Below are 16,397 nucleotides of genomic sequence, written 5' to 3' on the forward strand. Positions count from 1 at the left end.
TTTCAGGTTAAACTGCATATAACTCGTTACTACCACTGACCACAAACTTGACACCAAAAGTTTCTGAGGTAATCTGTGACATTTATCTCAGTTGATTACTCTAACCCATTGTAGGATGCAGCTTAAAGGGCAAGGGTAGGGTTCAATTGTATTTGTAGTTTACAGATGTGAAGACTTGCATAGGCAGGTAGCAACAAGAGAAACACTTGACATAGCAGGATATATAACAAGGTTTCTGCTAATGCAAAACAATGGATCAACAGTAAAAGGACAAGGGGATCCTGTAGCTATAGTGTTCTTAGGTTTCCAAAGGGCATTCAATAAGATGCCACACAAAAGGTTAAAAGTTGAGAGTAATACATTAGCATGGAGGGAGAGTAGGTTAACGGACAGGAAGCAGAGAACAGAGACAAACAAGGTATTTTCAAGTTGGCAGGCTGTGACTAGTGGAGTGCCACAAGGAGCAGTACTAAGGCCTCAGCTATTTACAGTCAAGGAGACAAAGAGGAATGTATCTAAGTTTGCTGACAATACAAAGTTGGTGGGAATGTAAGCTGTTGGGAGGATACAACCTGTCTTTATCCCTTTGCAGCCTCTTTAAGTGAGTGGACAACGGGTTGGCAGATGGAGTGTAATTGAATATACGGAGTCCATTCGGCCCATCGGGTCTGCACAGAACCTTAGAAAGAGGACCCTACTTAAGCCCATGCTTCCACACCATACCCGTAACTCGGTAACCCCACCTAACCCTTTGGAAACTATGGGGCAATTTAGCATAGCCAATCCACCTAGACCCGCGCATTTTTGGACTGTGGGAGGAATCTGGAGCACCCGGAGGAAACCCACGCAGACACGGGGACAAAGTGCAAACTCCACAAAGACAGTGACCCGGAATTGATCCCGGGGCCCTGGAGCTGTGATGCAGCAATGCTAACCACTGTGCCACCCTGCCGCCCCTGGGAAGGGTGAGATTATTTGCTTTGGTATTCAAAGTAGAAAAGCAGCATATCTTTTTAAGAGGCAAGAAACTTCTAAATGTTGATGCTGAGAGAAAATTGGGTGTACTGATACAGGGAACACAGAAATATGGCATGTAGTTAAGTTGAAAGGCAAAATGGTCTGTTGGCCTTTATTGCAAAGGGTTTGGAGAACAGGGGGAAAAAGTCTTGCTGTAATTGCATTGGGCTTTGGTGAGAGCACACCTGGAGGATTGAGATAAAAACAAAATACTGTGGATGCTGGAGATACGAAATCAAAAAAGTGCTGGGAAAACTCTTGTCCTGGTAAAGAGTCATTTGGACTCACAACATTAACTCCATTTATATCCCCACCGATGCTGCCCGATCTGAGTTTTTCCAGCACTTTATATTTTATTCCTGGAGTACCGTGTGTAACTTTGGATCCATTTTTAAGGAAGCATATACTCGCATTGGAGGAGGCACTATGAAGCTTAGTCACTGGGATGAGAGGTTTGTCCTATGATTTGCTGAGGCTGAGTAAATTGGGACAATATTGTTTGGAGTTGAAAAGGATGAGAGATAATGTTGCTGAAACATACAAGATTCTGAAGGAGTTCGGAAAGGCAGAGGCGGAGATCGTTTCCCCTGTGAGGAGTCAATCATTTCGGATTGGGACAATGAGAAGTCGCTTCACTCAAAGAACTGTGAATCTTTGAAATTGCTCAACTCAGAGTCTTATTGATGTTCCATCACTGAGTACATTGAGGGCTGAGACAGACAGATTTCTGGTCTCTGAGGGAATTAAAGATATGGGGATTGGGCAGGAAAGTGGGACTGAGGATGATATTGAATGGGGGGCACATGCCCATGAAGCCGCATAGTCCACTCCTGCTATAACTCCTTGTGTTCTTGGTAATTGTGCAATAATCTGAATGTGCAGAGAGGATCTTCCAGGAGTAGATAGGATCATTAATGTCATGGAGAAAGAAAACGTGAACCAATGTTCCAGATTTGGCAAGTAGTGGGGCAAGTGTTGAAATACAGTCGGCAGAGTTTTGGTTGAACTCAAGTTTATGGAGGGTGGAGTATAGGAGGCCAGCCATAGGGGCAATTAAAGTAGTCAAATCCAGATTAGGCTGAGGATGGAATACGTTTCATAAACATTTGAATGCTGCAATGGGAAGAAGGCAGGGTTAATATTCTGGAGCGGTGATATAAATGGGTCAAAGGACATTAACCTGTGATCTAATACGAGTGAGGTCAGCTGAATTGAGTTTAGGGCAGTGTTTCAAACCACCTGCAAGAGCTTTGTTTGTACTGTTTAGAATACATGAACTAAATTGCCTGGCAACTATATAAACTTTCTTTTTAATTGGCGGACTGAAGTCAGTTCTTTATTAGTAAAATCGTTGTCGATTGGCACAGACCCAGTTTGGCTCCCTTACCCTTACTGATTTAGTGTTGTGAACAGTGAGGGGAATAGTTTTTAAAAATAAATTTAGAGTAGGGTGGCATGGTGGCACAGTGGTTAGCACCGCTGCATCACACGCCGTGGTCCTAGGTTTGATCCCGGCCTTGGGTCACTGTCTGTGTAGAGTTTGCACATTCTCCCCGTGTCTGCGTGGGTCCACCCCACAAACCCCAAAAAAACAGATGTGCAGGGTAGATGGATTGGCCATCTAAATTGCCTTTTAATTGGAAAACATTGGATACTCTAAATTTTTTTATTTTTTTAAAAATAAAATAAAATTTAGAGTACCAAATTCATTTATTTTTCCAATTAAGGGGCAATTTAGCATGGCCAATCGATCTACCCGGCACATCTTTTGGGTTTGTGGGTGTGAGACCCACGCAGACATGGGGAGAATGTGCAAACTCTACACGGACAGTGACCGGGGTCGGGATGGAACCTGGATCATCAGCGCCATGAGGCAGCAGTGCTAACCACTGCGCCACCGTGCCACCCACCAATGGGAAGAATAGTGTTCATAGACAGGATGATGGAATGGGCAGACAAGTGACAAATGAAATTTGATGCAGAGAAGTGGGAAGTGATTAATTCTGGTAGGACGATCAAGGATAGGCCATACAAAATAAGAGGTATAATTCTTAAATGGGGTGAGACTACCGGTGGCGACATGTAGGAGGATGTCAGACGTTGAGTAGCTTCCGCTGGAGGCCTCGATATTTGGCCCTTTTTACTTGGTTTTCGGGGAGAATTTGTATGCACTCTCACCCCAGTTGAGTCGTGGTTATTAAAGAATGTCCAGAAACCAAAGAAAGAACATTGGGAAGAAAGGAACGAATGCTAGCCCACCGGCAGCGTCGATTACAGTGCGGAGCTCATTGGGCGGGAAGATGGCGGGTGAACTCGCAGGGTGGGACGGCGCCCATTACAGTGGACACGCAGGCGGAAGTGGCGGCAGCTGAATTTGACCACAATTCGGCAAACATTTAGAACGACACGGGAGGGAGACGATGGAGACTCTTAACCAGTTGATGGAGGACATGCTGGCCCCGATGAAGGAGGCTCTCGGAAGAATGTCGGAGACGATGCAGGAGCGAGCATGGTGAGGTTTTGAAGGGGATGGAGGAAACGCTATCGTGACACAGCGACCGGCTCGCCTCGCTGGAAGCAGAGCTGCTGAAGGTGGAGGATAGAAATAAGGGCCTGAGAGCGACGGTCGAGGACCTGGAGAATAGGTTGTGAGGGCAGATCCTTCGGGCCGTGGAGCTGCCTGAGGGAGTGGAGGGCCCGAGGCTGAGGGAGAATTTCTCGACGATGATCGCGAAGCTGCTGGGGAGGAGGAACAACGTCCTCCCATTCGAGTTGGATAGGGTTCATTGGTCGCTCCGTCTGAAACCACGGGCGAACGAACCACCAAGAGCAGTGATAGTCTATTTTCACAGCTATCAGATAAAGGATAAGGTCCTGGGATGGACCAAGCAGAATTGAGAGGTGAGGTGGGGAGGCAGGGGTATTCGAATATACCAGAATGTCACCGTGGAGCTGGCAAGAAGGCTTGCAGCCTTTAACAGGGCGAAGGCCGTGCTTTGTAAGAGTGGAGTGCGTTTTGGGATGGTTTACATAGCGAGGGAGACGGTCATGCATAACTCCCGGGACCATTTCTTTGAGATGGAGGAGGAGGTGGAGGCATTCGCGAAGGCTGAAGGAGTTGGAGTGAATTGAGAATAGAACAGGAACTTTGTTGCTGTGGCTGGGATCCAGTGTTTGAGGGACATTGTTGTAATAGGGCGTGTTTTTTCTTTTGTTTAACGTTTGGTGCCCTCTATTTTTTTGTACATAGTTAGGGTTAAATTGAAATTAGGTTTGGGGTTTGCTCTTTCTATTTTGGTTTCTTCTTTCCTCTGCTTGAGTCTTAATGGATTGGAAAGGGCATATGGACACGGGGATAAGTGGAGGGGAATAGTGAGGGCGGGGGGGTGAGGGGATGGGGTGGTGGGTGGGGGGGGTGGAGAACAGGGTGTCCCAGTACGCAGATGATCTTCTCTTGTATATCTCTGATCTGGTTCTCACAATGAGGGCCATAATGGGTTGTTGAAGCGATTTGGGGCTTTCTCAGGCTATAAATTGAATTTGGAGAAAGGTAAGTGTTATTTGGTCTCTCCACTGGGGAAGGGAGCTAATCTTGGAGTGTTGCCATTCTGTTTAATGGGTACGCACTTCAGGTATTTAGGGGTGCATGTGACTCGGGATTAGGCCTGGCTTCGCAAATTAAACTTTACGAACCTGGTGAGTAGGGTTAAAACCAATTTACAGAGGTGGAACAGCCTCCCTCTATCGGTGTTCAAACGGTGAAAATGAACATCCTACCGTTTCTATTCTAATGTCTTTTTTTTCCCCCAAAAGAATTCTTTGTGGGGGTGGAGAAATTGAACTCTTCCTTTATCTGGGTGGGCAAGGTAGCCAAGATTCGGAAAATGTGGGGCAGCATGGTGGCGCAGTGGGTTAGCCCTGTTGCTTCACGGCGCCGATGTCCCAGGTTCGATCCTGGCTCTGGGTTACTGTCTGTGTGGAGTTTGCACATTCTCCCCATGTTTGCGTGGGTTTCGCACCAATGACCCAAAGATGTGCAGGCTAGGTGGATTGGCCATGCTAAATTGCCCCTTAATTGGAAAAAATGAATTGGGTACTCTCAATTTTATTTTTTTTAAAACAAGAAAAAAACTATACAACTGAGCAGCCCTCCCTCTACCTGACCTGATTGATCCCACCCCCACCCGACCACCCCGTTGACTGCTCTCCGACCTCCCCGGCCCGAATGGACACAGCTCCACCACTCAACACATTCCTGACACCTCAAATTCCCATTCCGACCCCAACCTGACTAACATTTGACTTTATAACCCCGCCCTGCTACTGCCGACCCACCTACCCCCTCTATCACCTGCCATCCTACCCACCTACCAGCCTATTCACCTGCCACCCTAGCTACCTGTCATCCTGGCTCCCCAAAGCCTTTCCATCATCTATAAGACACAAGTTAAGAATATGATGAAATCCTCTCCACTTGCCTGGATTAGAATACTGCTCACCACTACCTTCTAAGGGGCAATTAGGGATGTGAACTTTCAACTGATGCCCAAATGCCGATGAATGAATGGTTAAAAAGTCTATGACACATTTTATGGAGACTTTTAAAAATTCATTTATGGAATGTGGCTAGACCAGCACTTATCGCACATTCCTAATTGCCTTTGGGAATTGGGTGATGGACCATCTTCTTGAACTGATGCAGTCCCTGTGGTGTAGACACAGTGCTGTTAGGGAAGGAATTCCAGGATTTTGACCCATCGATGGTGGAGGAACAGCGATAGAGTGGCGTTCCTATTTTTCTACTGTCCATGTTCTTCTAGATGGAGGAAGTCAAGAGTCTGGAAGGAGCCTTGGTGAGTTCCTGTAGTGCATCTTATAGATGGTACAAACTGCTGCCAAACTTCTGTACACATATCTATGGATTCAATGGGAGAGGGTGTGAATGTTTGTGGAATCAAGCAGGCTACTTTGTCCAGGGTGGTGTCGAGTTTCTTGAGTTTTTTTCCAATTAAGGGGTAATTTTAGCATGGCCAATCCACCTACACTGCACATCTTTTTGGGTTGTGCGGACGAAACACACGCAAACCAAACACGGGGAGAATGTGCAAACTCCACACGGACAGTGAGCTAGAGCCAGGATCGAACCTGGGACCTCGGCGCCGTGAGGCAGCAGGGCTAACCCACTGCGCCACCGTGCTGCCCTTCCATCACACTCCTGACTTGTGCCTTGTAGATGGTGGCCAGGCTTTGGGGAGTCCGGAGGAGAGTTACTCACTGCAGTTACTCTGACCTGCTCTTGTAGCCACAGTATTTATATGGCTAGTCCAGTTCAACTTCTGGGCAATGGTAAACCCAGGATGTTGATAATAGGGGATTCAGCGATGGTAGTGCCATTGAATGTCAAACGGCGATGGTTTGTTTCTCTCTTGTTGGAGATGGTCATTGCCTGGCACTTGTGTGGCACGAATGTAACTTGCCACTTGTCAGCCGAAGCCCAGATATTGTCAAGGTCTTTCTGCATTTGGACATTGACTGCTTCAGTATCTGAGGAGTCGCGAATGGTGCTAAACAATGTGCAATCATCTGTGAACATCCCCACTTCTAAGGTCATTGATGAAGCACCTGAAGATGGTCGGACCTTGGACACTACCCTGAGGAACTGAAGGGATGTCCTGGAATGGAAATTATTGACCTCCAACAACCACAACCATTTTCCTTTGCGCCAGGTATGACTCTAACCAGTGGAGAGTTTTCTCCCTGATTCCGTTGACTCCAGCTTTTCTAGAGCTCCCTAATGCCCTAGACACTCAGTCAAATGTTGCCCTCATGTCAAGGGTAATCACTTTCGCCGGACTTGAGCACATAATCTAGGCCAGGATACCTGTGCAGTACTGAGGGATATTGTAGAGTTGAAGGTGTCTTCTTTTCAATGAAAGGTTAAACTGAGTCAGTCTGCCTTTTTTAGGTGGACATGAAAAAAAACCTTGTCCACTGCTTTGATGAAAATAAGGGAAGTTCACCAGGTGTCCTGTCTAATAACCAGTCACCGATCAATGTTTCTAAAAAATAAACAGATTTTCTAGTGATTATCACGTCACAGTTTATAGGACCTTCCTTGGGTCAATGTGCTGCTGTGTTCCCAGCATTGCAACGATTACTACAATTCGAAAGAGCTTTATTCACTGCAAAGAGCTTTGGGATAGCCTGATGTCATGAAAGGTGCTATATAAATGCAAGTGCTTTGTTTGAACCAACAAAGACCTGCTGTCAGACAAGTTGACTCATCGACCACAGAGGTGTGTGTCTGTGTGGTTAGAGTTGGACTCATCAGCAGTGCACTTAGGGTTAAGAGTGAAGAGGTCCAGACGAAAGACTGCCTGCCTGCTATCTTAGTGGTGCAATAGTCTAGAACACAAAGGTATCTATAAAGGGGACAATCAAAGTTACAAAACGAAACACTAATAGAACTCCTGCATCTGTGTTCTTACTTGATGAAGTTTAGCCAAAGCTGTGTATCTATTAGGGTGTTTCTGAGATTGTTAGTTTAAAGTTTGCCAGTGTCGAGGTTATTTACCAAATGTAGCATTACCTCAGTGCCATGCAATTGTTTCCAAATGACAAATTCATACTTGTTTATTTGTTTCCATTTTTAGTTTTGCCTTTTACACGGAACTAACCTCCTATACCAAGAACGAGCCTGGTATCTAGAACACAAATATCTCACACCAACAACAAGCATGCAGATAAGGAACCAGGTAAGCCTTTGTCTGGCAGCAATACTTCTATACCAGATAGCACGGCAACTTTGCTCAAAACACATTAAAATTCGCCTCACTGCCCGCTGTCAGTTTAACTGGACCCTTTTTTCCCAGCACCCAACTGGAATCTGCCTGACTGAGTCTCCTTGATGTATAGAAAATGTCATTAGGGCCTGATTGCATGTTGACTGTGCATTGAGCGGCTAAGAAGAGGAGACGGTCTATGGCTAAGTTAGGAACTTTCCTTTGTGCTGCTTGGCAGGATCCTGAAGGCATCTGTAGGAAAGCTAAGGAAAGTCTGGACCTTTCACATCACATCCACAAAAGAAGCACTAATGACTCTCCTCACCTCCCCCCACCCCTCTGCCTTTCATCCACAGTGGACAGGATTTTGACCTCGGCCTGTCATCTGCCTTTCCTTGCCCATTTCGAGGGAGTAATTGGCCGATAAGAGTGCCACGTGGCCCAGGAGTTAATTGCCTGGGCTTGTAAATGATGGCATACAAACAGAAGCTGAAAATAATCAGCAGGTCAGCCAACATCTGCGGCGAGAGAAGCAGGGATAATATTTCAGGTCAATGACCTTGCAGCTCAACTGAAACATTAACACTGCTCTTCTCCAAAGATGCTGCCTGAACTACTGGTTACCTCCAGCATTTCTGTTTTCATGTCAGATTTTCAGCATCTCCAGTATTTTGCTTTTGCTTCCTTAAATAATAATGTTGGGCGCAATTGACAATTGCTCCGCTCTCCCACCTAAACCCCCTCATTGATTCTGTTATGAACATACTTCTGCCCTTCCTGGCTAATTCGTGAGTGGCTAAGCCATAAAGACCAAGGCAGTCTGGGCTTCAATTCCTGATTGACACAAACTTGTCTGATCTTTGTCAGAGAGTCGTGAACATAATCCAGCCCATCACGTGAACCTGCCTCCCATCCATTGACTCTGTCTATACCTCCCGCTGCCTTGGGAAAGCGGGCAGCATAATCAAAGAACCCTCTCACCCGGGTTATTCGTTCTTCCAACCTCTTCCATCGGGCAGAAGATACAAAAGTCTGAGAACACGCACTAACAGATTCAAAAACAGCTTCTTCCCCGCTGCTGCCAGATTCCTGAATGACCCTCTTATGGACTGAACTGATCTCTTTATGTGCATCTTCTCCTCTGTTGTGGCACTACACTCCATATGCTTCACCCAATGTCGATGTCTATATATTTACTTGTGTATTTATCGTATGGCCTATATTTTTTTCATGCATGGAATGATCTGCAGAACAATACTTTGCACTGTACCTCGGTACACGTGACAATAAATCTAAACCCAAATCTTTGCTGTGATGGTGTTACGGTGTACTCTGGCTCCCTCTTTGGGCTGACATTTGTTACCCATCCCTAATTGCCCTTGAGAAGGTGATAGTCAGCCGCCTTTGTGAACCGCCGCAGCCCATGTGGTTTTAGGAGGTCCAGGATTTTGACCCAGCAACAGCGAAAGAACCGTAATTTTTTCCACGTCAGGATGATGGGGAACTTGCAGGTGGTGGTGTCCCCATGCTGCCCTTGTGCTTCTAGGTGGTAGAGGTCACAGGTTTTATAAATGCTGTTAAAGAAATCTTGGCACTTTGCTGCAGTGCAACTTGTAGATAGTACAGACTGTTGTCACTGCACATTGACGGTGGAGGCAGTGAATGTTTAAGATGGTGGATGGGGTGCCAGTCAAACAGGCTGCTTTGTCCTGGATGGTGTTGAGTTCTGTTAGGTCCACCCATTTGGCCAAGGGTGGGGGAGGTGCCAGACAAAGTGCCATTCAAAAAGTCCTCCATGACAGAAGAAGTGAAGGAATACTGCGCTACTCACTGGCTGTAATGGCAGAAGAAAACTGCAGCAGAAAGGCTCATCCCTGAGATCTGATCACCAACTTGTCAAGATCATGTGGCTAGTGACTGTGCCCAAGGTCCCCACAATAAACAAACTCTCATGTGGCCATCTAGCAAGGTCAATTTGCCAAGTGCTGTGGCAATGGAGAATTGGCGATGAGGACTGGGTTGTGAACCTGGGAATCATTAGGCAAGAATCTGCACACAGGCACAGATGCACAAAGATCGTTGGACACCTGTGTAGAGACAGAGGAGTTTTTGGGCACATCTCTAACTGAGCAGACCTCTGCTCACCCAAAATGGGAGGGGGCTAGTAAAGGTACCTGAAAAATAGGATGTCCCACATTCTCTTGCCTGGGGAAACCACTGGTAAGGAAGAAAGAAAACTTTACACTTTGTGGCTTGGAATGTTAGAACACTCGCAGATAATCTCAAGAGTGACCATGAGCTAACAAGACTCCAAATGATTGGCATCGCTGCCATCAGTCAGACCTAATAATAATAATCTTAATTGTCACAAGTAGGCTTACGTTAACACTGCAATGAAGTTAGTGTGAAAATCCTCTAGTCGCCACATTCCGGCACCTGTTCGGGTACACAGAGGGAGAATTCAGAATATCCAAATTATCTAACAGTATGTCTTTCGGGACTTGTGGGAGGAAACTGGAGCACCCGGAGGAAACCCACGCAGACACGGGGAGAACCTGCAGACTCCGCACAGACAGTGACCCAAGCTGGGAATCGAACTTGGGACCCTGGAGCTGTGAAGCAACAGTGCTAACCACGGTGCCGCACAAGCAGAGGGATCCACCTACTGGAACGGGAGGACTGGCAGTGAGCTTGTGCCCCAGAGTTTTTTCCATCCAAAGTACTATCTTCAATGCACTGCCAAAACTCCCCACTTGTATCAAATAAGGCTCATTACGCTTCACCTACAGCTCACTCATAACCAAAATGATGTGGGCGGCATGTGGCGCAGTGGTTAGCACTGGGACTGCGGCGCTGAGGACCCGGGTTCAAATCCTGGCCCGGGTCACTGTCCGTGTGGAGTTTGCACATTCTCCCCATGTCAGCGTGGGTCTCACAACCCAAAGATGTGCAGGTTAGGTGGATTGGCCACGCTAAATTGCCCCTTAATTGGAAAACAATAATAATAATTGGGTACTCTAAATTTTTATTTTTTTTAAATGCCACTGTTATCAGTGCTTCTGTCTCAACGTTTGACTCCAATGATGATGTTATGGAAAAAAATCATTTCTGGTCTTGGTGAAGTCTTCACTGCCATCCTAAAGAAGAAAAGATCATCCTTCTGGGGGATTTCATGTCAGAATTGGCTATGACTGTGTCTGTAAATTATCAGACACTTTGACCAGTTTATTAGTAAAACGCTTAACTCAGGTGCCTTTATTTCTACATATGTTTCTATGTAATCCCAGATTTGTCATTCTGTCTATCTCTGCCCAGCATATTCGAGTTTGGTTGTTTGACTACCCATCAGGCCCATTCTGTGGTTCTGACTGTGGCTTTAATTTAAGGTGTCCAATTCTGTAAGACTCAGGCCATTAAAATTTTTTTTTTTTTTAATTTAGAGTGGCCATTTCATTTTTTCCAATTAAAGGGCAATTTTAGCTTGGCCAATCCATCTAGCCTGCACACCTTTTGGGTTGTAGGGACGAAACCCACGCAAATAGGGGGAGAATGTGCAAACTCCACACGGACTTTATTGTACTTTTCTTTGTTCTTTAGAGGGATACGGACCCAGGAAGTGTAGAAGATTGTAGTTTAGTCGGGCAGCATGGTCGGCACTGGCTTGGAGGGCCGAACGGCCTGTTCCTGTGCTGTACTTTTCTTTGTTCTTTGTTCTTTGACAGTGACCCAGAGCCGGGATTGAACTTGGGACCTTAGACTCAGACCATTTTAACACTCTCCAATGCCTGGAGGGAAACTATTGGGAAAACGGGGTGGGAAAAACCAAATTGAATGGCATTTACCTGCTGACAAAGTGAACATGTCATAGCCTCATTGTGAAAAACGCTGTCTTCTGCCAGAAAGATGAGTGCAAAATCACATAGAGTTATCTGAGATTGGTATTGGTTCCTCCTGGATTATGTCATTGTTCAGGTCAAATCTTTTTTTTTAGAATTCAAAGTACCCCATTTTTTTCCCCCTAATTAAGGGGCAATTTAGTATGGCCAATTCTCCTAACCTGCACATCTTTGGTTTGTGGGGGTGAGGCCCACGCAGACTCGGGGTGTGTGCAAACTCCACACGTACAGGGGCTGGGATCGAACTCGGCTCCTCGGTGTCGTGGTCGTGAGGCAGCAGTGCTAACACTGCACCACCGTGCCACCCCCAGGTCAGAGATCTAAATGATATCTGTATCACTCGATCCATGTGGTGAACAGCTGCCTATCGTATAGAGCATAGACTTCTTTGATCAGCGATGAACACCCACCAAGTACCAAAGACATTGCAAAGTCGGGAGGCCAACACCCTCCACTCCCACCACTGACTTCAGGGATGCAATGGTTAATCTGCAGCCAAGCAAGACTGTGATAGCTCTGATACTATTTACAATCTCCCTGACAGTGGTTATTCACCTCATCAAAGATGTGGGGCAGCACGGTGGCTCAGTGGTTAGCACTGCTGCCTCACAGATTCAGGGACCAGGGTTCAATTCTGGCCTTGGGTCAGTATCTGTGTGGAGTTTGTACATTCTGTACTGTCTGCATGGGTTTCCTCCGGTTGCTCCAGTTTCCTCCCACAGTGCAAGGATGTTCAGGTTACGTGGACTGGCCATGCTAAATTGCCCCTTAGTGTCCAGGGATTTGCAGGTTAGTATATGGGGATAGGGTGGGGTGGGCATGGGTAGAGTGCCCATTTGAAGGGACAGTGCAGACTTGATGGGACAAATGGCCTCCTTCTACACTGTAGGGATTCTATGAAAGGTCAGCTGCCCCCTGGTGTCAGTATTAAATGCCGCCTCATTGGAAAACTAACCTCAGTCGCCTCCATGCTAAAACTAAACTGACCACAGTAGATATGCATGATCTGCAGTTTACTGATGGCTACAGTACCATTGCCCACTAGAGACTGGTCTTCAAATGTTGCCAAAACAAAATTGACATATCAACCCGCACCTAGCAAGACAAACAGTCCACCTCCCATATGTATTGAAGGAGAGACTCTGGAATACATTGAGCCCTTCCATACCTTGGCAGCCATCTCTTTCAAAGGCCCACCATTGGTAAGGAGATCCATCAACCTTCTATAAACTACAGCAAAAAGTGTTTGACAACAAAGACCTCTGCAAGTCAACAAAAGTCCTAGTGTACAGAGCAGTAGTCATCACTGTACCCCTGTACTGTAATGAGACCTGCACTGTTTATTAATGACACACAAGAGTGCTAGAGAACTTGCAACCCCCCCCCCCCCCCAACCTGGATTCTATGGGGCCATCGAGCAATGCTAGAGTCCTTCTCAAAACCAGCTCTCTCAAGTATTCAGGCAACAAACTCCAGCAAAATCAATTTCAGTTGACTGTATATTGAGTCCAGATAGCCAGGAAGCATCTCCCCTTGCCAGAACCTATTTTCTCAACGCTCAAATTGTTGGTGCTCCCAGGAGGACAAAGAAAATGCTTCAAAGTCTCCTTGATGTGTGACAGCATTTACATTCATGACTGGAAGAAACTTACTATCCATCATTCAAAATGACAACAGCTTGTCCATGAAGTTGAGCCACATCTTCATGATGAGGCAGAGCGGCGACAGGGAAGGAAAGAAAAGGAAGCAAATCCTGCACTCAGGATCCCACTACCTCCTGCCCAAAGATATGTACATTAAGAATCGGCTTGTTAGTCACATGAGGAAGACCCATGGCAGAAACTCGCAGTCCTGAGTAGACATCATCCTCGGATCAAGGAACAGTCAACAACAGCAAAGATGCTACTATTGACCACGACTGAATTGGGTTAGAAAACGCCGGTGCACCACCCCGTGAGCACTGCTGGAACTACATAAGTTTTTGGTTTGATTATATTTCCGAACACTAACCCTCCCACACAGTCACATCATGGCGTGCTGATGTTCACTGACCAGGCTTATGGATAATGGCTACCTGGACAAGGAATTAATATTACCAGAGGCCCGGTTTGAGGAGCGCAGACATGGAATTGGACCGTGAATTTTTTTTTAAAGTATAAGAAAAATAGGAAATGATCATGGGATCAGATTTGTTGGTATTTGCCCTGTCGACTTTGTGCCTATTTGAACGGCACTTCATTCCCACAACAATGTATTTTGTCATTTTTGGCAGTGAATCTTTTCCTATAATGTGATCCTTTTAGCAAGGCAGTTCTGAGCAAAACTGTTGTGTTGCACATTTAAGACGCTTCTATGTTGATCTTTTGATTCAGAATCTGCGATCCGGCTCCAATTGGCTAAAGATAGACCAACAAGCTGAGAATTAGACAAGGATCCATTCCGTCCCACTTAGGTAGCTTTCATATTTTGTGTGTGAGCCAAGGCAAGCAATGCAAATGGGCTACTCGACTGTGAAAGGCATCGTCACCTAGCCAGATGTTGGTCTCTTTGGCAAAAGCAGAGCCCTACCTCGGAACGCAGTTCGAAATAAATAGACTGACAAGAAATATTGCAGAAATGGAAAAGAGGTACTGCTAATATTTTGAAAACAAGTTGTGGTCAGTGACCACCAAGTTATCTTTTCTTTTCTGAGTGATATCGAATCTATGCTCATTTCCTAAAATGGATCTAAGCCAAAATGATTGTGTGTGTGTGCGTTTGCACCTCTCTCTTACAAACAACTGCATTAACATCAGGAGAGAGAGGAACATCCTATTAATGTACGATTCGATCAGATTTGTTTCAAGTGAACATCACCTCTGTTTAAACATTTGCCAGCTCTGAGTTCAGTATTTATTTTTACTGTATTTGCTTAAATCAGGTGTTACTTTTTTTCAAAATTTAGAGTGCCCAATTCATTTTTCCGTATTAAGGGGCAATTTTAGCGTGGCTAATCCACCTAGCCTGCACATCTTTGGGCTGTGGGGGCGAAACCCACGCAAACACGGGGAGAATGCGCAAACTCCACACGGACAGTGACCCAGAGCCGGGATTGAACCTGAGACCTCGGCGCCGTGAGGAACAGGGCTAACCCACTGTGCCACCGTGCTGCCCTAGGTGTTACTCTTTTGACTTTCTGCTCCTGCTTGGAAGACTTGTCCACTAGGTGCCTCTATTGGAAATTCGCCATGCACCGTACGTAGTGTACTAGCCATTGAGGTTAACTGATAGAAAATTGTGGTTGAATTTCCAAAATGCTCTCCTAATGGGCAAGGCTCGTAACCAGGAGACTGAGGTCCTTCAATTACCAGTAACGAGCCAGCATCTTGCCCTTTGTGGAAGTAAAATGAAACGACTGTTGCAAAACAAGCAAAGATTGGAAGTTTCACAGCTCATCCGATGGCAACACAGCAGGAAACCTCCTGCTTCAGGAGATGCCCTCAAGTCAGTAGACGGTTGGGGCCACCGATGAGTTTGATATAAGTCGCCTTCGACAAATGTAGGCTTCCAATGAAACGCATAGCGCTGCAGCATGGGTCCCCGGCCAATGGGTGGGTGGGGCATACAGAGAGGTACCTGTTGTGGTGGGAGCACCATGGGAACACCAATCAGAGCCTTAGTAGCTCTAAATTTGTTGATAGGTTCAAGGCCTAATTTGTTGATAGGTTCAAGGCCTATCAGCAGGCAATACAGAACAACATCGGACTCTGATTGGCGGACTCCCCTTTCGAGCGGGAGAACAGGTCACCGGACGTTGAGGGGTGAGTAATTGGGGTTGGGGCCCAACATCATTGGGGGCAGGGCCTGACATCACCAAGGGGAAGGGCTTGATGTGGGGCCCCTGAAAAGAGGGAGAGCACAGGGTGACTTAAAGTGTAAGTCCACCTCTAGCTTTCGGTGCCTTGCATTAGGGAGGGGGGAAAATTGGTGTCCTTTCTCACCACCTCCAGTAGCCCCCTGACTGCACAGAGTTGAGCATTTGTGGTTGTCAGTTGGTGACAGGCTTGCGCTGAGCTGTGATTTCCCTATCCTTTTGGTTGAGAATCCTGCCAGGATCCTGAGCGATCTCAAGCCTACATTGTGGTACCAGAAAGCATCGAGCGGCTACAAAACTATCGGGCTCAATTCTCTGAAAATTCTTTAAAGTGTGGTAGCGAACGGGAATTGCTGCGACTTTCCCGGCGCTCGGCCCAGTGAGGCCGTAAATGCAATTCAACGTTAATTGGTCCATGTAACGAGGCCTCATGGGCTTCTCTTTGCAAATGAAAGCTCGCCAGCTGATTCGCCGGGACCACGCTCGCCAGCTCCCCACTAACGAGATCGGGCAGCACTTGAGCTGCACTTGCTCAGCCAACCCCATCCGGCTCGCAGTAATGGCATTGAGGAGACCGGTCCCAAGATATGGGGATGCTGACCTGGGGAGGCTCCAAGACTCAGTGGAGGCCAGTAGGGATGTCCTGTTTCAGCCGAGGGTCCCGAAGAGTCAGCCACAAGGCAGCCAGTGCTGCCTGAGATGAGCTCAGGGAGTGTGACCAGGAGGACTGGCCTTCAGTGCCGTACTAAGGTCCACCGATGTTACTAACGATGCCCTCTTGTGTCTCCTCAGGGAAAGCTCTCCCAAAATCGTCGGGAGAGGGCCCAGACTGGCGGAGGGGTGCCAGAC

At 46.6% G+C, this 16,397-nt stretch overlaps 1 protein-coding gene across 1 annotated transcript in view; it reads left to right on the forward strand.

Annotated features, from left to right (window-relative positions):
- acoxl (acyl-CoA oxidase-like) overlaps positions 1 to 16,397 on the forward strand; it is a 667,710-nt gene that overhangs the window by 627,621 nt on the left and 23,692 nt on the right. Inside the window, exon 18 of the mRNA XM_072500077.1 lies at positions 7,671 to 7,772. Within this exon, the coding sequence (XP_072356178.1) occupies positions 7,671 to 7,772 (102 nt within the window). The remainder of the gene's footprint in view (positions 1 to 7,670; positions 7,773 to 16,397) is intronic.

The sequence above is a fragment of the Scyliorhinus torazame genome, chromosome 4 (assembly GCF_047496885.1).
Source record: "Scyliorhinus torazame isolate Kashiwa2021f chromosome 4, sScyTor2.1, whole genome shotgun sequence".
Taxonomy (NCBI): Eukaryota; Metazoa; Chordata; class Chondrichthyes; order Carcharhiniformes; family Scyliorhinidae; genus Scyliorhinus; species Scyliorhinus torazame.